General features: G+C 47.2%; 1 protein-coding gene and 1 long non-coding RNA gene across 3 annotated transcripts; both read left to right on the top strand.

Moving 5' to 3' along the window:
* Positions 1 to 660: 660 nt before the first annotated feature.
* ABCF3 (ATP binding cassette subfamily F member 3) lies at positions 661 to 9,231 on the top strand. Of its 2 annotated transcripts, XM_006056695.4 has the most exons (21): positions 661 to 824; positions 1,059 to 1,206; positions 1,347 to 1,426; positions 1,907 to 1,953; positions 2,120 to 2,217; positions 2,316 to 2,438; positions 2,606 to 2,872; positions 3,186 to 3,266; positions 3,355 to 3,414; positions 3,512 to 3,568; positions 3,681 to 3,703; positions 3,814 to 3,869; positions 3,983 to 4,183; positions 4,283 to 4,359; positions 6,392 to 6,436; positions 6,518 to 6,650; positions 7,255 to 7,343; positions 7,446 to 7,537; positions 7,713 to 7,845; positions 7,982 to 8,069; positions 8,157 to 9,231. In XM_006056695.4, exons 1-21 carry the CDS (start codon positions 752 to 754, stop codon positions 8,313 to 8,315), a joined length of 2,130 nt encoding a protein of 709 aa, XP_006056757.1. In that variant the 5' UTR covers positions 661 to 751; the 3' UTR covers positions 8,316 to 9,231. The 2 variants fall into 2 exon arrangements, with proteins under 2 accessions (XP_006056757.1, XP_025143177.1); XM_025287392.3 differs by lacking the exons at positions 661 to 824; positions 1,059 to 1,206; positions 1,347 to 1,426; ... (1 more) ...; positions 2,120 to 2,217; positions 2,316 to 2,438 and having other exon boundaries at positions 2,773 to 2,861; positions 3,159 to 3,266.
* Positions 9,232 to 11,041: 1,810 nt separating this feature from the next.
* Positions 11,042 to 20,076, top strand: LOC112585503. The gene is made up of 3 exons (XR_003109864.3): positions 11,042 to 13,363; positions 13,657 to 13,799; positions 19,806 to 20,076. It is a non-coding gene; the product is annotated as an uncharacterized LOC112585503 (long non-coding RNA).
* The last annotated feature ends 1,485 nt before the right edge of the window (positions 20,077 to 21,561 follow it).

The following is a 21,561-nucleotide window of genomic DNA, read 5'->3' as shown; positions in this document are numbered from 1 at the left end:
CTTTGGGTGTAGGTTGGGAATAGTAAATACTAATGAAATTACACAGACCTTGTCGATCTGGTTTTCTTGCCCACTGGCGGTCAGTGAGGTAGTGCCCGGGGGTGATGGAAGACCCAAAGGCCGTTATTCGCTTAAGTCTGTTGAGCTGTCAAGTGTGAGAGGTCGCGGGCGGGCTGGCTACCTGATCAAGACAAGCAGCCCGTAGGGCCTGAAAACCGAACAAAATCCGCGACTGCACAAAAAGGCGCCAGAGGCTTCTGAGAACTCAGGCACCAGCGTGAGTCAGCAATGCTCTCAGCGGGCTCCAAAATGGACAAGCACGCAGCGGCTGACGCGCTTCTGGGGAGCATACAGAATCTAGCAAGGCCAATGTGCTTTATCGACCGCCCTTCTCGGGAGGTTCCCTTCATGGCCTGATAAACCGCGAGTTTCCCTGCACCCCGCCCTCGCCGCCTGCAGGATCTCCACCTCCCAGAAGCCTGTGAGAACCGCACATGTGGCTAATTCTTTCGTGGAAAAAGAGTCGCGCAAGCGCAGAGAGTGCGTCTCGGCATAGACTCTGAGCGGCGCTTGCGTACGGTACCGCCAGCTCCGTTTGCCCCGCCCACCGGGCTCTGCGCACTCCGCGCCTTTCTTACGTCACCGTTTCGCATGCGCTTTTGAAGGAAGGGCGAGCTTTCGGGGGACCGGTAGGGGGCGGGCTTTGACCGGGGTCTCACAGCGACTGCGCGGACGGGAGCCCGACTGGAACATGGCGACTTGTGCTGAAATCCTGCGGAGCGAGTTCCCCGAAATTGATGGACAGGTCTTCGACTATGTGACGGGTGAGCCGAACCGAATCAACGCGCTGGGGATGCCGAAGTGGAAGTCAGGGCGGGGGGAAGTACTAAGGCAGAGCAGTGGCGGGGACCGCCGCTAGGCCTCTCCTCTGTGTGACCTCTTGTCCCGAGGACCAGTTGGGTCTGGAGCCCGGACTGGGGCCGCAGTACGGGGACCAAAACTACTTGTATGTCCACCTTACCTGGTATCTTCCTCGTGTCTTGACATGCCCTCCCTAGGCGTCTTGCACAGCGGCAGTGCGGACTTCGAGTCTGTGGATGACCTGGTGGAAGCTGTGGGGGAACTGTTGCAGGAGGTGTCCGGGGACAGCAAGGATGACGCGGGCATCAGGGCCGTGTGCCAGCGCATGTACAACACTCTGCGCCTGTACGTGCCAGGGCAGGGGGATTCGTGGGGGAGATGGGAGAGCGGACGGTCAGGTGACAAGACGTGAGAGAAGAAGGTCTGATGGCCATAGAGCTTTTTCCTCCTCTTCTAACCCATTGCCTTCTATCCCTACCCTCAAGGGCGGAACCACAGACGCAGGGAAACAGCCAGGTGCTGCTAGACGCCCCCATCCAGTTGTCAAAGATAACAGAGAACTACGGTGAGAGAGAGGGAAGATTGAACTAGCTGCCCTACGTCCTCCACCCCCTAGCCATCTGCCCTCTGGGGCTCAGGACTCTTGGTGCCTCTTTCCACAGGACAAGGTTGTAGGAGCTAGTTGATATCTTTACTGAGGGCAAATGAGCCATTAATAAAGAGATTAAGATTGGGGAGGTCTCCAAGCTCTTGGGTGTGGTAGGACCCATGGGTCTTGGAACTGGACAGTTTTAGGTTCACTTCCCAATTTTGCAGCTTACTAACTTACTGCATGATCTTGTAGGAGTTGCTTAACTGCTCCTAGCCACTGTATCCTTAATCTGTGAGTTGAGTTTTTAAGTGTTGAGAGAATTGATACCTATCTCCAGGATTTGTAAAGCTTTCCTTTAAATGTATGTGTCTGTGTCTGATTCACGTTAGCCACTGAAAATGTTAGTTTCCGTTCCCTTAGGGAGAAGGTGACTGCTTTTCTTATCGCTTACAGACTGTGGCACCAAACTTCCAGGTCTGCTAAAGAGGGAACAGTCCTCGGTGAGGAGGGAGAGGAAGAAGAAAGGGAGGGGTCTGTGTCTATGGTGGGGGTGAGAGTTGACTGTTTCTAAGTATTGGAGTATATTCCTGGGGCATTTCTGATTGACTTTCCCTGAGTCCTTGAGCCTACACCATATGATGAAATGCATTATGTTTGGACCCTTAGACGGTGAATGCAAAGAAGCTAGAGAAAGCTGAGGCTCGATTGAAGGCAAAGCAGGAGAAGCGCTCAGAGAAGGACACGCTCAAGACCAGCAACCCTCTGTGAGTTAGTGAAAAGGGCTGAGAAGAGAGCAGAGCAGTCCCTATTGAGATGGAAGGCTGCTTGGGAGTGCTAAAAGCCATCCATTTCTCCCTTTAAGAGTCTTGGAAGAGGCATCAGCCAGCCAGGCAGGCAGCCGAAAGGAAAGTCGGTTGGAATCATCTGGAAAGAACAAATCCTACGATGTGCGAATTGAGAACTTTGATGTGTCTTTTGGAGATAGGTGAGGGAGTGGCTGTGGGGGAGTGGGGCTGACTTTTTTTTTTTTTTTTCAGTTAAAGGAGAATTTGAGCGGTGAAATGGGGCTAAAAATAGTTAGGTTTCTTGTGTTATACTTGCTGTGCAGCTATCTCTAGAGCCCCCTTTGTCGTCTTCCTGCTACCCGTGCAGGGTACTGCTGGCTGGAGCAGATGTGAACCTAGCATGGGGCCGCCGCTATGGCCTGGTGGGTCGGAATGGGCTGGGGAAGACGACGCTGCTAAAGATGCTGGCCACCAGGAGCCTGCGGGTTCCAGCCCACATTTCCCTGCTGCATGTGGAGCAAGAAGTTGCTGGAGATGACACCCCTGCCCTGCAGAGTGTGCTGGAGAGTGACACGGTGCGAGAAGACCTCCTGCGTCGGGAGCGGGAGCTCAACGCCCAGATTGCCGCTGGCAGGTGAGGGCTCCCTGGGACGGGCTGACCAGCAGCAGCTGTGCTTCGCAGAGTGCCTGCCATGCTGGCACAGTCCGCCATTCGAATACCCATCCTAGTAAGCAGCAGGGCTTAGAGTTTGGCTCGGTGGTGCTGTGCATTCCTTGTTCCTGGCATGGTGCCCATTGCCGTCACTGCTGTGAGCAAGTCCTTCCTGTGCTCTGTTCCTGTCCCAGCAACAGTGCAGCCAGTAGCCTGCTTTGCAGCTGTCCTGAGGTGCAGGATAAAGTAGTAAACTTCTCCCGCTCAGCCTGATGGCTCTTCCCCCCATTCCTAGGGCTGAGGGTTCACAAGCTGCACAGCTGGCAGAAATCTATGCCAAGTTGGAGGAGATCGAGGCTGACAAAGCACCTGCCAGGTATTTAAAATTCCCTTCCTTCGTTCAGATTTTATCTTTCCTTTCTGTTACCTGTTCCAATCAGGTTCTTTGATTTCTTTACTCCTAGAGCATCAGTCATTCTTGCTGGGCTTGGCTTTACCCCCAAAATGCAGCAGCAGCCCACCCGGTGAGTGGCCCTTACCATTCTTGGCTCTGAACACTGTTGACTGTGCCTCTGCCTCTTCTCGTGAACACTCGCCCCTGATGCAGCTCTGTCTCTTTAGGGAGTTCTCAGGTGGCTGGAGGATGAGACTGGCCCTGGCCCGGGCTCTGTTTGCTAGGTGAGTCCCCTGGACCTGTATGTGGATACTATGGAAGATGAGCTTGTCTCTTGGGAGGTGGCGACAAGTCGCTGACCTGAAACCTCAAACCATGCATTCTTCTTTTCCATAGGCCAGATCTGCTGCTGTTAGATGGTGAGTTTGAAATGCGGCACCCTGACTTTGGGGTGCAGAAGGGTGGCATTGTCCAAGTTTCCAGTTCTCCAGCCCTTCAATCCCAAACATGTCCTCCCCCGCTTTTCCAGAACCCACTAACATGCTGGATGTAAGGGCCATCCTGTGGCTGGAGAATTATTTGCAGGTGAGTGCCTCCAGGTGTGGAGCAGGTCTGGGGAGTGTCTGCCTCCAAGGCCTCTGGGGTTTGGGAGCTGATTGCCCTCCCAAACCGGGCCTGCCATCCTGTGACCCCCTCAGACGTGGCCCTCCACAATCCTGGTCGTCTCCCACGACCGCAACTTCCTGAATGCCATAGCCACAGACATCATCCACCTGCACAGCCAGCGGCTGGATGGTTACCGGGGAGACTTTGAGACCTTCATCAAGAGCAAGCAGGAGCGACTGCTCAATCAGCAGCGTGAATATGAGGCCCAGCAACAGTATCGCCAGCATATCCAGGTGGGAGAGCAGGCAGGACTGGGGACCCGCCCCATCCCATGGGTACTAGAGTCGTGGGGGGTGAGGGAGCTGAATATGCCTGAACTTGTCCACTTGCAGGTTTTTATTGACCGTTTTCGCTACAATGCCAACAGAGCCTCCCAAGTGCAGAGCAAACTCAAGATGCTGGAGAAACTGTGAGTACAGTGTCTCTGACTGGGCCCTGACTCCTCTCATTTTGTAAGGAATGCCTACAATTCTCATCTTAGCCTCCCCTTCTAGATCTCTCCTTTCCTACAAATCCACTCTAACTTCCTTCCCTGCAGGAAGGCCCCTGTTACTGCTCTTGGAGAGCTCATCTTGCCTCCAGACCTCGGCAACCATCAGTCTACTTTCAGTCTGTATATATTTGCTAATTCTGAACATTTCATATAGACAGATTCGTCCCTGTGACCTTTTTTTTATGTCTGGCTTCTTTCGCATAATGTCATGTTTTTGAAGTTCATCATGCAGCCTGGATTAGTACTTCACTCCTTTTCCTGGCCAGATAATATTTCATTGTACAGTTACTCCACATTTTGTTTAATGATTCATCAGGTGGTGGACATTTGGATTGTTTCCCGTTTTGGGCTGTTAGGAATAATAATGCTGCTATGAACAAGTTTTTGTGTGGACATATGTTTTCTATTCTCCTGGGTACATAGCTAGGAGTGGAATTGCTGGGTTATGTAATAATTCTATGTTTAAGATTTTGAGGGATTGCCAAACTTTTTAACAGCAGCTGCACCATTTTACATTCCTATTAGCAGTATATGAGGATTCCAATTTCTCCACCACTTTGCCAGCATTTATTATCTGTCTTTTGAAGTGTAGCCCTCCTAGTGGATATGAAGTGATATCTCTTTGAAATCTTGATTTGTATTTCCTTTGTGACTAATGATGTTGAGCTTTGGAGGCATTTTTTACTGAAGTATAGTTGATGTGCAATATTATGTGTTTCAAGTGTACAACATAGTGATTCACAATTTTTAAAGATCATGATCCATTTTTACTTATAAAATATTGACTATATTCTCTGTGTTGTGTAATAAGTATATCGTTGTAGCTTATTTTATACCTAGGAGTTTGTATCTCTTAATTCTTTACCCTAGTCTTGCCCCTGCCTCCCTCTCCTCTACCCACTGGTAACCACTGGTTTATTCGCTGTATCTGTGAATCTGTTTTTTTAGATTTTATTTTTTTAGATTTCATATATAAGCGATATCATACAGTATTTCTTTTTCTCTGACTGATTTCACTTAGCATAGTCTTCAAGTCCATTTATTACAAATGGCAAAATTTCATTCTGTTTTTATGGTTGAGTTGTTGTTCAGTCACCAAGTCGTGTCTGACTCTTTGCAACCCCAGGGACTACAGCACCCCAGGCTTTTCTGTCCTTCACTGTCTCCCAGAGTTTGCTCAAATTGATGTTCGTGAGTTGTTGATGCTGTCTAACCATCTCATCCTCTACTGCCCCCTTCTTCTGTTGGCCTTCAGTCTTTCCCAGCATCAGGGTCTTTTCCAGTGGATCGGCTTTTTGCATCAGGTGGCCAAAGTATTGGAGCTTCAGCCTCAGCATCAGTCCTTCCAGTGAATATTCAGGCTTGATTTCCCTTAGGATTGACTGGTTTGATCTTAGTAGTCCAAGGACTCTCAAAAGTCTTCTCTAGCACCACAATTCAAAAGTATCAGTTCTTTGATGCTCAGCCTGTTTTATGATCCAACTCTCACATTCATACATGGCTACTGGAAAAACCATAGCTTTGACTCTACAGACCTTTGTCAACACATTGTATATGTGTGTGTATATGTATATCCATTCATCTGTGGATGGATGGACACTTAGGTTGTTTCTTTGTCTTGGCTATTGTAAACAATATGGCTGTAAACACAAGGATACGTGTATCTTTTCCAATCAGTATTTTTTTTTTTTTCCGGTTATATACCCAAAAGAGTATTGGAAGTTTAATCTTAAAGCAACATTTCTAGACATACAGGTTACGGTAGGGGAGCTTAAAATCGTAAGGCTTAGGATCTTGTGACATTGAAACATATAGTATATTAACTGGGAAAACAAAAACCTACCCCCCCAAAAAAACCTCTATTCTTTTCAGCATATGTATTACTTGTATGATAAGAACAAATCCATTTTTTAAAGTCACAAATCTAGTCTGTCTCCTCTCTCCTCAGACCAGAGCTGAAACCTGTGGATAAGGAGCTGGAGGTAGTGATGAAGTGAGTGTTGGGTCAGAGGGGCAGGTGGGGAAGCTCTTGTTTCTGGGGCTGCCCTCAGGCTCATCATCCCACCTCCTGCAGGTTCCCCGATGGATTTGAGAAGTTCTCACCACCAATCCTGCAACTGGATGAGGTGGACTTCTACTACGACCCAAAGCACGTCATATTCAGCCGTCTCTCTGTCTCTGCCGATCTTGAATCCCGCATCTGTGTGGTATGGCTACCATCTCTGTTCTGTGAGCTGGGACTGAACTCTCCCAGTGTGGAGATTGTGTTGTGGATTGGTCACGTGGGAGGGAAGGTCCACAGGAGTAGGAGTCAGAGCCTGGGCTGAGGACTTCACTGTACTTGTCCTGGTCCCTCTTCCAGCCTCACAGGGCCACTCTGCAGCATAGATAGAGAGCCTGGCCTGTGGTGTTTTATAAGTACTTAGAGCAGTACTTTATCTTACTGGTCTCAGCTCTGAGTGTCCTCCTAACTGGAACATAGAGGAGAGAGCATGGCTCAGGGTCAGACTTCGGATGTTAACTCTGCTATTTCTTAGCTTGGTTACTAAGCAGACTTCTCATTCTTAAAAGAGAGATAATATCCAGCTTGCTCTGCTATTGGGAGAATTAATTCCCTTGCACTTAGTGGGTACTTGGGTATTGGTCCCCTTCACAGCTTTACTGTTTCCTTCATTTTTTCTCTACAGTTACTTAAAAATATTTTTTTTTCGTTGTTGGAGTCATTGGGACTACCTGGGATCTATTCTCATCTCCTCTGCTTCTGTATCACACTCAGGGATGCTCTTTATATACTCATGTGTTATCTTACAGGTTGGGGAGAATGGGGCTGGGAAGTCTACCATGCTGAAGTTGCTTATGGGGGACCTGACACCTGTTCGGGGCATCAGACATGCTCACAGGTAGGGCCCACACCTCCGCTTTCCAACCCCTCCTGTGCTGTAGCTACACTCCTTTATGGTCATTGCCTTCCATTCCCTCTCCTCCTTCCCATCTGTCTGCAGGAATCTGAAGATTGGCTATTTCAGCCAGCACCACGTGGAGCAGCTGGACCTGAATGTCAGTGCTGTGGAACTGCTAGCACGCAAGTTCCCTGGTGCGTTAGGGATTTGAGCTGAGGAAAGAGGGCTGGACCTGACACCTCCCCCTAGGCTTACCTTGGGTTGCTGAGTTTGGGTATAAGGATGTGGGAATTGGGGGTGGGGCTGGGTGGATGGTGAAGGGAGGGAGTTGGGCCTGGTACCCATACGGTGGGGTGGGGCCTATTGCAGGACGGCCTGAGGAGGAGTACCGTCACCAACTGGGCCGGTATGGCATCTCTGGAGAACTGGCTGTGCGCCCTGTTGCCAGTTTGTCTGGGGGCCAGAAGAGCAGGGTGGCCTTTGCTCAGATGACCATGCCCTGGTGAGCCGCCTTGACTAGAGCTTTGCCCTCCACTTTCCTGCTCTTGCCCAATGGAAAATGATTGTCTTGCCTTGGTATCAGAGCTCATTTTCTCCCAGCCCCCTAACTTCCCACCTTTCTGGGTTCTGCCTTCCAGTCCCAACTTCTACATTCTGGATGAACCCACAAACCACCTGGATATGGAGACCATTGAGGCTCTGGGCCGTGCTCTCAACAACTTCAGGGTGAGTGTACCTTCACACTGCCCACTCTTTCCTGGGCCTAGCACGCCTTTGGGCCCCTCTGAGAGCCCCACGGTCTCTGTCTTTCAGGGTGGTGTGATTCTGGTGTCCCATGACGAGCGCTTCATCCGGTTGGTGTGCCGGGAGCTGTGGGTGTGCGAAGGAGGCGGCGTCACCCGGGTTGAGGGGGGATTTGATCAGTACCGAGCTCTTCTCCAGGAACAGTTCCGCCGTGAGGGCTTCCTCTAGGGCCACGAGGCTGAGGACTGTGCCCAGGACATGGACTGTCTTTCAGACCCCTGGGCCACCATGTAGGCAGCCATCTCCTGCCACGAACTTCCCCCAACTTTGGGGACAGCCTTATTCATAAATCTCTCTTTTTGACTGGAGCATCCTCTGCACAACCCGGGAGCCCCACCTAAGGGTCTTTGAGGACTGGTCCTCCAAGGGGAAGGGAGTGGGGGCGCTGCCCTCCCACTGCCCCAGCTGTGACTGGGCTCTGAGTGGCCACTGTGTAAATTAAATATCCCTGCATCTCTCTTGCTCACTCTGCTGCTCCTGGTGCAGGGCTGCAGTGTTCGCCCATGGTTAAGGAGTGCAGTCTCTGATTTGGCATTTTCCTGTGACATTTGCGTCCGTCGTGTGGAGGAGGCCATGGAAGCATCAATGTTGCCCCTGGGGGGAGATGTCATCAAAGCCGCTGGGGGTCGACCTTGCAGTGGACCAAGCTTATAATGAAGGGCAGTGTATTCCATCACTGCAGTGCTGTGCTTTCCAGCCAAGGCTTAGCTAAGGGGTCTGGGTTCTTCTGTCTCAGCCCCACTGCTTGAGCGAGTAAGCTGATTCTGCAACCTGGCCTCAGACATGGTTTGCCAGCTGCTTTCTCCAGTGATCTCTGGCCCAGGCTCACTCTGCTTCTCTGAATTGGACCATTTGGGGCCAAAGAGAAAAGTGAGAAACTGTCCCCATTTTGCTTGAGTGGTTTTGTGTTCCTTATTTTTTCTCTTAACCACATAGGAGAGGCCTGGGAAGTAGGGAATTGAGAATGGGGTCTAAGGCAAAGAAAATGAACATCTTGGTTTCAAATTAACCAGTGTTTAAATGGGGAGAGGGGGTTGTATAACAGAAGTAGTATGATTTATAAATATTATTTCCTGGATACTCAGCCACTGTATGTAATTGTCGTGCAGAAGACACTAAAATTGCTTTCCTCTTAATGACCGGAGAAACCAGCATCAACAGAAGGAACTTGTCAGCTTCGTGGAGAATTGTCATCACAAAGTTCAGCCAAGGGATCTTAACCCAGCCACTGCGGGTCGTGTGATACAGGTCACTGGGGAGGAGACACCTGTCTGGGGGTAAAGGAGAATAAAGCTGGAAGGCTCTGCACCAGTGGACTGCTGCACAGCCAGCAGGAAGGGTCACTAAATCTTCCTGCTTGCTCAGCCCCTGTCTCAGGAGTCCTCAAGAGGTGGTGTTCTAGGCATGTCTGTGGCCACATGCATGCTCACGATTCCAAGGACCACAGGCCCCATCCCTCTCTTCCAACCTCAGACCTGCATGTGGGCCAGTTGGGTCCATCCGGGGTAGGGTCTGTGCATCCCTGTTCGTCAGCCCCTTCACCCCTCACCAGCTTGTGGTCCCTGTCTGAGTTTTCCCAGTTCTTTAGAGTCCCTGGAAATGCCGCCGAAGCTTCAGTGGCAGAGTGTTTCTTTGGAGGTGGCTGTGTGTGTGGAGAGCAGTGGAATTGGATCTGTGATCAGATCCCAGCACTATTACTGGTAATAGAAGGGCTCACTTATATTAATTAGCTGGGTAGCCATGACAAGTCGACCTTTGTACACCTCCATGGGGTCTACATAAGCACTCAGAGTGATTCCTCTCTGTCCAGTCTATGATTTGGAGGGCCATCATAAGAAAAAGCAGTACATTTTTTTCTGAGTGACTCCAGAGTAGACAGGTTTGGGTTCAAAGGAAGGAAAAACTTTAACAACTCAAACTGCCTTCTTACAGTTCCCAATCTCTGGAACTGTTCAGCCCCATGGCTACCTAAAGAAGGGCTCTTTCAAATAGGAGGCAGCATTAGATGGCCTCTAGGCTGGCTCACAGTTTTATGATTCTATTAAATAAGAGCCTGTATGTGTGACAAATACAGACCTACACTGCAGACCTTCAGAAAATTAAGATGAGTGAATTGCAGCAGTTGAGAAAGACCCTACAATAAGTATGTAAGGTGAATTTGGGGGAATTTGGGGCATTTGGGAGTTGGGTAGAAAATTCAGGCAGTGTCAGCCTGCTCTCCCAAGAAACACAGCAGAGAGAAGGGAGGAATCTGACACAGGGAAGCACCCCCTTCCACTCTAGAGAGCCTTTCCAACTTCTGCCCCTGGGAGGCTGGTTCTTCCACCAGAGCCTTAACATTCAGGAGCTGGCCAGGTTGAAAGGCCTCTGCAGTCCTGGCCTCCTTGCTTCTGCTGGCCTTACCACACTCCAGTCCCTCAGGCAGCCTCGCTGGTCCCGTGTGGGAGGGGGAATGCAGAGGGATCATAGATCCTACCATACAAGTCTACACAGCAATTGAAGGTACCAGTCAGTTTATTTCAACATTGGAATTGCTGTCAAGATTTGTGGGATAGAGACAACTTTAGGTACGTTCTCACTGGTTTCCAGGCAAATGTAAGCCAAGAAGGGACCATTTACCCTCACTGGCCATTCTCCAGCCTAGCTTGTCATTTAGAACCTAACATCCTACTAAGAGGGCTTCCCTGGTAGCTCAGCTGGTAAAGAATCTGCCTACAATGCAGGAGACCTTATTTCAATTCCTGGGTTGGAACAATCCCCTGGAGAAGGGATAGGCTACCCACTCCAGTGTTCTTGGGCTTCCTTGTTAGTTCAGATGGTGAAGAATTTGCCTGCAGTGTGGGAGATCTGGGTTCAATCCCTGGGTTGGGAAGATCCCCTGGAGGAGGGCATGGCAACCCACTCCAGTATTCTTGCTTGGAGAATCCCCATGGACAGAGGAGCCTGGCAGGCTACAGTCCATGGGGTCATAAAGAGTCGGTCAGAACTGAGCGACTAAGCACAGCACAGCAGCAGCATCCTACCAAGAGCCACCTTCCAGGCCTGGGTCAGGCTCATCCTCAGATGGCAAACCAAACAACGCCAACATCAGAGCACTATGGCTTGTCACCAGCCTGAGCGTGTAGACTGAATGTCAGAGTCTGGGAAATCACAGGCTAGCAGGGTGGGCCCCAAACCTGGCTGAACCTGGAATGATGGATTCCCCTCAACCTGCCCACCTCCAGGCGGGTTTCCGTGCACTTTATGTGTCCCTTACTGTAAGCTGCTTGCCATTAGCCTTGTGGTTCCCACTTGCCTGGATATCTTTGAAGCCCAAACCCTGGCTTGCTCATATTTGCATCTTCTGTCCCTGTCACAGTTTGGGTTCCCTGGAAAGCAGCTTGAAGAGATTGCAATGTGCAGTGCTCCAGATTGAGCAGAAGGAGAAGTTGGGCTACAATGCAGGCCCAATGAAGGCCTCAGTCAACCCCACATTCTGGAGCTGGCAGAGGTGTTCTGAGTTGAGGCAATGGGTCCAGCCTTATTCCACCGAACTGAACAGTCTGAGTGTTGGCTGCCACTGGGAGGAGCAATGACATTAGAAGAGGACGTTTCATCAGCTGAGGCAGTTGCGCTTAAGGGGTGACAGCTGAGGACTCACTGCCATCGGTGTTCAGCACCCAGTGTGCCAAGTCTTTTATTCCTGGAAGCTCATCACAGCAACCACTCCCATGCCCAGCACGTGAAGAAGTGCTCAGTAAATGCTTGAGCGGACTTCCTCGGCAGTCCAGCAGTTAAGACTCTGCTGCTACTGCAGGGGATGTGGGTTTGATTCCTTCTTGGGGAACTAAGATGCCACATGCAAAAGCTTGAGAAGTGAATATTTGGGGGAAATTGAGAAAAAGTAGGGAATGACATTGGAGAAGGAGAGCTTCCAGCCCTAAAGCCACAGGGTCAGAGCAGCAGAGAGGTGCACAGGCAAGGGCTTGTGGGCTCTGCCAGAATGAGGAAGGGCTCCTTTTTCTGGGCCAAGCCTTGATATGAAAGCTTTGGGACATGATATTATGGAGGTAAATTTTTGTTTTCTAATGTCTCCTTCTTTCAAGAGAATTGTTAAGAAAATGACAGTCGTTATTGAGCTGTTGTTACATAACTGGCACTGTAGTTGCTTTACCTACACTAAATCCTCACAACCCCCCGCACTGGCACAGTTGTCCCCTTTTTTATAGATGAGGAAATGGAGTTGACACAGTGGGAGGATACAGGATCATCTGACTCCAGAGCATAGCTCTGAGTGGCCACACTGCCCTACTGCTCAGCTCCTAGTGTGACATGCTGAATAGTGAGGATTTATTAATTCTGTCACTTAAAACTCATCATTAATTGCATGGGACGGGAAGTGAGGGGTTTGAAGATGCTTCTCTCAGGAGAACAAGCTGATGAGTAAGGAATACCTCACACAATGGCTGACACAATCTAAGTGCTCAGTGATTGGTTCATTAAGTGATTCAAAATGTGTGGTATAGTGGGAAAGTCATGCACTGGGATTAGCCTAGCTCTCCCACCGACTGCATGTGTGCTAAGTCACTTCAGTCATGTCCAACTCTGCAACCTTATGGGCTGTAGCCTGCCAAGTGCTTCAGTCCATGGGATTCTCCAGGCAAGAATACTGGAGTGGGTTGTCATTTCCTCCTCCAAGGGATCTTCCTGAGCCAGGGATCAAACCTGCTTCTCTTGCATCTCCTGCACTGGCAGGTGGGTTCTTTACCACTAGCACTACCTGGCAAGCCCCACCACTGACTGCATCTTAGGCAAATCAATGTCTCCAGAGTAAATTATCCTTATCCATAAAATGGGCATAATGCAGTTTATCTTGCCCATTTCATGGGTAGGAGAAAGGGTTAAATTAGATAAGTTCCTGTGTAAATGGAATAATTTTTTTAATAAACTGTAAAATGTCATAGATCCAGAGGGTGTCATTTCATGGGAGGAGTGAGAAGACAGCAGCCTGGAGCCTCCTCTGGAGACAGGCAGACTCTCACGAGCACAGACAAGCACTCCAGGCCATCATCAAGATGATGGCCCCAGGAGGCCCACCCCACAGTCCTCATCTGCTAAACCAAGAATCAGAAAGCCTGAATGCAGGAGCACAGCATGAAACTCTGCCTGGAACCCACTGAGTTGCATGGGGAGAGGCAGAAATCACCATGCAATTTCAGCCCATACTAATAATATGTGTAAGTCATACCCTGTTGGTAATTCTAGGTTTCTCTTTTCTTTTTGTTAAATAAATGGGTGGTTTGGAAGTGACTTCTGCTGCACTGTATAAAGGGAGACCTTTGAAACCCTAAATTAAAATAAATATTTGTCAACCCATGCTGCAGCATTTTTAACACCAAGGAATGCTTTCACAAATGTTCTCTTTCAGTCTTATCTCCTCGATAATCTTGTTATATGTGACCCTTGCTGAGTTACTCCCATTTTATAGAACAGAAGCTTGAAGTAGAGAGATGTTACATGTCTTGCTTAGGTTCAGATACCTCTGTGCCTGCAGAGATGGGGTGGTAACCGAGGTATCCAGGTCTCCAGCCTTCTCACATCTTCCGGATCGGCTGTTCTCAACTTTGCTCTACAGCTATTCATACAGTGGGCGATCTCTTATCATGCATGCCGGTGAGTATGCCCAGGGTCGTGTGCCCTCCTGTCCTTTTAGGAAAATATTTTGAACCCAAAATGAGGGGGCCAACTGTGACCCTATTTTAATTTGCTTTAAAGTTATAAATTAGGGAGCAAGCTCTGGAGTCAGAACTACATTCAAGTCTGGATCCTATTATCTAATAGCTCTGTGACCTTGTCAAATTAAGCTTCTCTGCGCCTCAGTTTCCTCCTCTATAAAATGAGAGTAATAATGCTTTCAGGGCTTCCCAGTGGTTGGGAATCCATCTGCCAATGCAGGGCACAAGGGTTTGGTCCCTGGTCTGGGAAGATCCCACATGTCATGGAGGAACTAAACTTGTGCGCCACAACTACTGAGCCTGTGCTCTAGGGCTCCCAAGCCCCACACTGAGCACACTGAGCCTGTGTGCTGCAGCTACAGAAACCCACGTGCCTAGAGCCTGTGCTCTGCAACTAGAAAAGCCACCTCAGGGAGAAGCCCACGCACCACGATGAAGAGCACTTGCCACAACCAGAGAAAGCCGTGTGCAACAACAAAGACCCAGCACAGCCAAAAATAATTAAAAATTTTTAAAATGGTCCTTACATTGTAGGGTTATGGTGACTATTAAATCAGATAATATAAGCAAAACTCTCATCATGGCATTGCAGGCAGTTTCTTTATTCCTTGAGCCACCAGGGAAGCCCTCCATAATGGTTAGCCATTACGATGATTATTAGTGGCGACCTCCACCACTTTACTGACTTTTATTGAAATGTTGCTTATAGTGTCCTACAGCTAAAATCCTCTGTGTTTGGTCATGGTGCTTCAGTCAAAAAGACAGGTACCCATGCCTCCTGTTTTGTGTCCTTGAACCTAGAAGGACCTTTTCTTGGATTCTTCTTCCACTGAATAAATATTTTCTTTGGATTCTTCTGCACACACTCACATGCCCCTCTAGTTCATTCTGAATGTTCTATATTCAATTTGTTCCCTTACTCAATACTTGGTTCCAGGTTGGTGACTCCCCATCAGTGTAGGAGTCTAGGGGTTTTTATTTTGACTGATTGAGACCTTTGGGCATAGTCGTTCTGAAACTCTCACCACCAAGGATTTCTTCCTCTTTCTTCTGCATGAACTCTACTCTACCATGCGGTACACTCAACTTGGGAGTAGAGTTATCTTATTGTAAAACTAGCAAGAGTCAACAAACAACGGTTGAGATGTAGAAGCCATTTAAGAGTTGGCAAATTGTGGTTTGCTGGTGTATGTGTGTTTCAGGGTTGGGGGCACATTTAAGAACCATCAGGTTGATGAGTGTACATTAGCCAAGGAAGAACACAAGTGATTTGAAGAGCACATTAAATATGCTTCAAATCAAGAAGGCCAGAACCCTGCAATGGACAGACCAAGAATTGCTCAGTGGGGGTCCCCAGACCTGCCTGAGAAGAAGCAGGCTCTATCTTGTGGCTCTTCCCTCTGGCAGGTCTTGTCCTTCACAGACATTGAATGTCTTAGTCTGTCAGAGCTTGACACCACAGGCCTCTGAGCTCCATTTACTAACTCCACCACTCCATTCTAACTTTATCTGGTTTCTTTGGCTTGTGACTTAGTTTGCATGACCCTTCTCACCCAGAGAGGATGTACTAACCAGTAAATATGGATTTTCAGGGCCCCTATTGACTGCGTTTCTAGTGATAAGTTAATAAACTGACACCTGGTTTATACTTCAGTCTCTTCTGAGTTTCAGTAGTGTGAGGCAGAAACCCTTGGCTTGATCCAACAATGATGATAATTTATCGGGCACTATGTTCCAAGCTTTATTCTAATCACTTTACATGAATTAACTTGTTTTATCCTCACAACAAACTAATAAGGTGTGGATTATCTGCATTTTATAAGCGAGTAAATGGAAATCCAGAAATGCTTTAAAAAACAAAACTAAATTAAACTTGCCTAGGTCTACCCAGCTCCTGAGTCTCTGAGCTGGGGTTTGCCCCGAGGTCAGAATGGGCCCAATGTCTAACACAGCAGGACACCCAACCATGTTGGCGTTTAGGATCTGAGTGATAAGGAGCAGCTCTGTGCCATGATAACCTCAGCAGGTACTGAGGCCCTCGGGTAGCCACACCTGCCAACCCACCTGGAGCATACCATTGCATTTGGAAAAAAATTTATTTGTGAAACAAACCTAGTTTGTTAAATAATTGTTTTCCCTTTAAAATTTAATCAAAGATGGGACTTCCCTGGTGGTCCAGGGGCTAGGACTCTACACTGGCAATGCAAGGGGCCCAGGTTCAGTCCCTGGTCAGGGAGCTAGATTCCACATGCTGCAACTAAGACCCTGTTCAGCCAAATAAATAAAATATTTTTTAAAATGTAATCAAAGACATAATATGGTACTAATCACAGTTTCTGATAAGCCTTTGGTAATCACACTTGCTGACCTGAGTTATTTCATTCCAGCGCCAAGAAAGAAACACTCTGTTTAATTTAGCTTGGACACCCTTCAGTGACAAATCAAGGTAGACCGTACCAGGAAAATAAACAGAAATTAGAACAATTCCTGATAAAGGGAGAAGGAGCAACATAGTATGTCTCAAAGGAACTTTCTTTTTTTACTTACTTTTTTCTTTTTCTTCTTTCTGTATAAACACCCTTTCCTTGAAATAATCTCTCATAATGTACTCTGCGTATAAGTTAAATAAGCAGGCTGACAATATACAGCCTTGACATACTCCTTTCCCAATTTGGAACCAGTCTGTTATTCCATGTCCAGTTCTAACTGTTGCCTCTTGACCTGATACAGATTTCTCAGGAGGCAGGTCAGGTAGTCTGGTATTCCCATCTCTTAAAGAATTTTCCACAGTTTATTGTGATCCAGACAGTCAAAGTGGTCCACACTTCACTGTAGTCAATAAAGCAGGAGTAGATATTTTTCTGGAAGTCTCTTGCTTTTTCAATGCTCTGATGGATGTTGGCAATATGATCTCTGATTCCTCTGCCCTTTCTAAATCCAGCTTGAAGTTCATGTACTGTTGAAGCCTGGCTTGGAGAATTTTGAGCAGTACTTTACTAGCGTGTGAGATGAGTACAATTGTGGGGTAGTTTGAACATTCTTTGGCATTGCCTTTCTTTGGGGTTGGAATGAAAACTGACCTTTTCCAGTCCTGTGGCCGCTGCTGAGTTTTCCAAATTTGCTGGCATATTGAATGCGGCACCTTCATAGCATCATCTTTTAGGATTTGAAATAGCTCAACTGGAATTCCATTACCTCCACTAGCTTTGTTCATAGTGATGCTTCCTAAGGCCCACTTGACTTCAAATTCCAGGATGTCTGGCTCTAGGTAGGTGATCACACCATTGTGGTTATCTAGGTCATGAAGATCTTTTTTATACAGTTCTTCTGTGTATTCTTGCCACCTCTTCTTAATATCTAATGCTTCTGTTAGGTCCAAACCATTTCTGTTCTTTATTGTGCCCATCTTTAAGAGATCTGTAGTCTTTCCCATTCTATTGTTTTCCTCTATTGCTTTGCATTGATCACTGAGCAAGGCTTTCTTATCTCTCCTTGCTATTCTTTGGAACTCTGCATTCAAATGGGTATATCTTTCCTTTTCTCCTTTGCCTTTAGCTTCTCTTCTCAGCAATTTGTAAGCCCTCCTCAGACAACCATTTTGCCTTTTTGCATTTCTTTTTATTGGGGATGACCTTGATTACTGCCTCCTGTACAATGTCACAAGCCTCCGTCCATAGTTCTTCAGGCACTGTGGCAGCCATTAACTCTCTCCTTAGTGTCTTTCACTAAACAGAAATCCTTAATTTTGTAACATTTTATTTTAGAGTAATTTCAACTTGGAGAAAAGTTGCAAAATACAACAAAGAATTCTGCTCTTTCCTTCAGCTGGATTCCTAAATTATAACACTTTGCTGCATTCTCTGTGTTGGGTGTATGTATGTATTTTTTCCTAAACCATTTATGAGTAAGTTGTAGACATAATGTTCCTTTATTTCTAAGTACCCAATATGTTGTTTTCTAGAAACAAGGACTTTACTTACATAACTACAGTATAATTATCAAAATTGGGAAATAAACTTTGATACAGTAATATTATCTACAGATTAGATACTAATTTATCCAAATGTTGCCATATATATCAACAATTTCCTTTATATAAAAAGAAAAAATATATATGTTTGATTCAGGATCATACATTGCATTCAGCTGACCTATCTCTTTAGCCTCCTTCAATCTGAAGCAGTTCTGTAACCTTTCTGTATCTTTCATGACCTTAACATTTTGGAAGAGTACAGAATATTCATTTTGAGAATGTCCCTCAGTTTTGGCTAGTCTGGTGTTTCCTTGTGATTAGATTCAGGCTGTGCATTTTTGGCAGGAATATCACAGAAGTGAGGCTGTACCTTCTCAGTACATCTTATCAGGAGGCATGTGATGTCAATTTGTCCCATTACTGGTGATGTTAACTTTGATTACTTGGTTAAGGTGGTGTCTGCCAGGTTTCTATGCTTTAAATTGCTATTTTCCCCTCTGTAACTAATAAGTATCTTGTGGAGAATAAATACTTAATTTTTGTATAATCAAAATCATCAACGTTTTGCAACAGTGATTTGTTCTTTTGAAATGTTTTAGTCCTTCCCTACCACCCCTACGTAACAGATTTTCTGCAACATTGTTTTTCTATTAATTGTATAGTTTTATTTTTCATATTTATGTTGTGAATGGTCTAGAATTCACTATATATGTATTGTATATGAACATGGTTTCACCTTTTTCTATGTAATGAACCAGTTTTTCCAACATTATCTACCAAAGAACCTGTCTTGTTTCCTCCTGTGGCTTCTACCTAACCATACAACAAGAAATATTTTTTGAGGGAATACTAATGAACTAAGCCATCTTCCAATTTGGATTTCAAACAGGGGCTGGGATTTTGGGTATTAAGCTTGAGATAGGCTATGCAGGTGGTGCAGTGGTAAAAGAATCTGCTTGCCAATGCAGGAGATGTGGGTTTGATCCCTGGGTTGGGAAGATCCCCTGGAGGAGGAAATTGCAACCCACTCCAGTATCCTTGCCTGGAGAATTCCATGGACACAGGAACCAAGCAGGCTACAGTTCACGGGGTAGCAAAGAGTCACACACGACTGAGCATGCACCACACAGGCAGGAAAAAACACTTTTTTTCTACACATAAGTCTCCTGAAACTCAAATATGAGTGTGTAGACACTTCTGAGGTTTGAGAAAACACATCTACTGGCCCCAAACACAGGGAGAAGGTAACTGAGTTGAGCTTTGCAACAAGTGACCTGGATGCAGAGCATTTTCTGAGATGCTTTCCCTTCAAATTTACCCTCTCCCCACCCCAAACCACCACCTTCAATAAAGGTCTTTGGCACTTTGGGCCCTAACCTGGACAGTGTTCTCCTGACTTGGGGCGGGGGGAGGGACAAGTTCAGTCCTCTGTCCTGGGCCAGCTCAGAGGAAAAGCAAAAGCCTACAGGCTAGGTTGGTGGTGGCCAAGGTGAGCAGGTATTCTGGACAGGGACCTCAGTAGCCCAGCGGACTGCTTCACACAGAGATTAGAAGATAGGGTCAATTTCAGTAATAGAGTCAGTAAGTTTTCTCACGTTATCCCTCTAACTGAGTCAGCCAGCATTGGGCATCCACTGTATGCCAGGGCCCATGGTGGAAAGAGTGAGTCACTCCCAGAGGCTCTCATTGGCTCAAGAGGTGAATGTGAGCTATAGATTCAACCACTTGACCTGTCCCATTCCCTGCCTGGGCCCCGCTGGCTCCCACCCCTGCCCACTGGCTGGGCACAAGGTCTCCTGTTCTCCACCTGGTTCTCCACCTGTCCTTTTATTTCTTGAGGTCAGCCAAGACTGATGGGAATTTTCAAAAGGAGGTATATTAAGGGATTTAGGAAATTTAAGTGAATATTAACTAAACGTACTGTGATAATTGTTTTGCAATATGTAAATATATCAAATCATTGTGTTGTAGGACTTCCCTGGCCTGGTGGCTCAGTGGTAAAGAATCTGACTGCCAATGCAGGAGACAATGGTTCAATCCCTGGTCGGGGAGAATCCCATATGCTGTGGAGTAACTAAGCCCTTGCACTACAACTACTGAGGTCTGCGTGCCTTAGAGCCCCTGGTCCGCAACAAGAGAAGCCACCCCAACAAGAAGCCCAGCTACTGCGACAAAGAGTAGCCCCCCCGGTTGCCACAACTAAAGAAAAGCCCATGCAGCAACGAAGATGCAGCAGCACAGCCAAAGATACATAAATAAAATTATTTTTAAAAAATCATTGTTGTACACCTAAAACTAATCCATTGGTGTATGTCACTATATCTCTATTTATTTATTTTATTTGTGTGTGTGACTGTGCCACGAGGCATGCAAGATCTTAGTTCCCTGACCAGGGATCAAACCCATGCCCCCTGCAGTGGAAGCGCAGAGTGTCAACCACTGGACCTCAAGGGAAGTCCCTGAACTTTTTAAAAAATTCAGTATAAAAAAAGATTTAGGGAAAATCAAAGAGAAATCAACCACAAAATAAACATTAATAAATTTGTATTGTCTGTGGTAGCAACTGTATTGTCTATCACAGTAGTCTGTGGTCTGAGGGCAGACCATCTGAGTTCAGCATTCTGGCTCTACTGCTTTATTAGCTTATCATGAACAAGTTACTTGTCTGCATTTCGTTTTCCTCACATGTAAGTAAGAGTACTTGTCTCTCGAGCTATTTTCATCATTAAAGTAGGTGACTGATTCATGCATAGTGCAGTGCTCGGCCAATAGTAAGTGCTTGACAAATATTAACCTAGAGAAAACAACAGCAGCAACAAAGCACTCTTACTTGCCCTTTCCTTAGTTTTTCTGACTTCATTTTTTGGTGAGCTGATCCCCCTGCTTCCTCTTCACTGCTTAACTCCCACTTAGGATTCCACTTACATGGCTTCCCCGCTCAACCACCAGGTTAGTTGCTGCTCCTAAAAGCTCCCAGCTAAAAGCTCTTATGATATCCCTGTAATGCAGCCCTCATCCTAGCCTATGGTAACTGTGTGTTTGCCTTCTTCACCAGAGTGTGAGCCTTCCAAGACAGGCTATGCCTTTGTAGCTCTCTATCCACCACGTCCTCCCCTACACCTGGCACACAGCAGAGCACTCAGGCTCCAAGCCATTGTGCCTAGAATCTCCTCCACCTCCTGAAACCAGGTTCTGGGACCCTCTGGGTCTGTGCTCCCCTTTCTGGTCCTCAGCCACCTGCCATGCTGCAGCCCCTCTATCAGCATGCCTCCCAGCTGGGCCTCAGAGCCCCTCCACAGAACCCCATCCTCTCCAGGGCCTGGCTGCCTGCACCCTTACCCCATCCTGCAGGACACTTTACACCTCTGGTTGAGCTGCAGACCCACTTCTCACTCCATTTGCCTCAGCTTAGACAGCCTCCCCAGCAGGAGGATCTTAGGGCCAGCCCAGCTTCCAAGCAAAGCTTGGCTTCTTCCAGAGTGTTTTCTAGTCTCTGACAGAGAAACCATCTTCCTGGGACACTGTTTTACAGTCAAGCTTTCCTCAGGAACCAAGACAAGGATGTCTTTTTCCATTTCTGTGTGTTTGAGGACCCTTAATGACTGTTCCCTGCAGCTTCATGTTTGTACATGTAGCTCTTGGCTTGTTCACAGAAGGGGCAAAGCACCAAACACCCATGAGGAGGTGGTCACTTGCCTGGACTTCCATGGAGCCCTCAAGGTCAAGG

This window comes from Bubalus bubalis, chromosome 1, assembly GCF_019923935.1.
Source record: "Bubalus bubalis isolate 160015118507 breed Murrah chromosome 1, NDDB_SH_1, whole genome shotgun sequence".
Lineage (NCBI taxonomy): Eukaryota > Metazoa > Chordata > Mammalia > Artiodactyla > Bovidae > Bubalus > Bubalus bubalis.
This window is presented reverse-complemented; position numbering and strand designations above follow the sequence as displayed.

Bases quoted from the DNA above. Each gene is read 5' to 3' on its own strand.
- ABCF3 (XM_006056695.4), top strand. From the start codon at position 752: ATGGCGACTTGTGCTGAAATCCTGCGGAGCGAGTTCCCCGAAATTGAT. The intron at 3,870-3,982 runs GTGAGTGCCTCC...TGACCCCCTCAG, and splicing joins GGCTGGAGAATTATTTGCAG to ACGTGGCCCTCCACAATCCT. The intron at 7,344-7,445 runs GTAGGGCCCACA...ATCTGTCTGCAG, and splicing joins GGCATCAGACATGCTCACAG to GAATCTGAAGATTGGCTATT.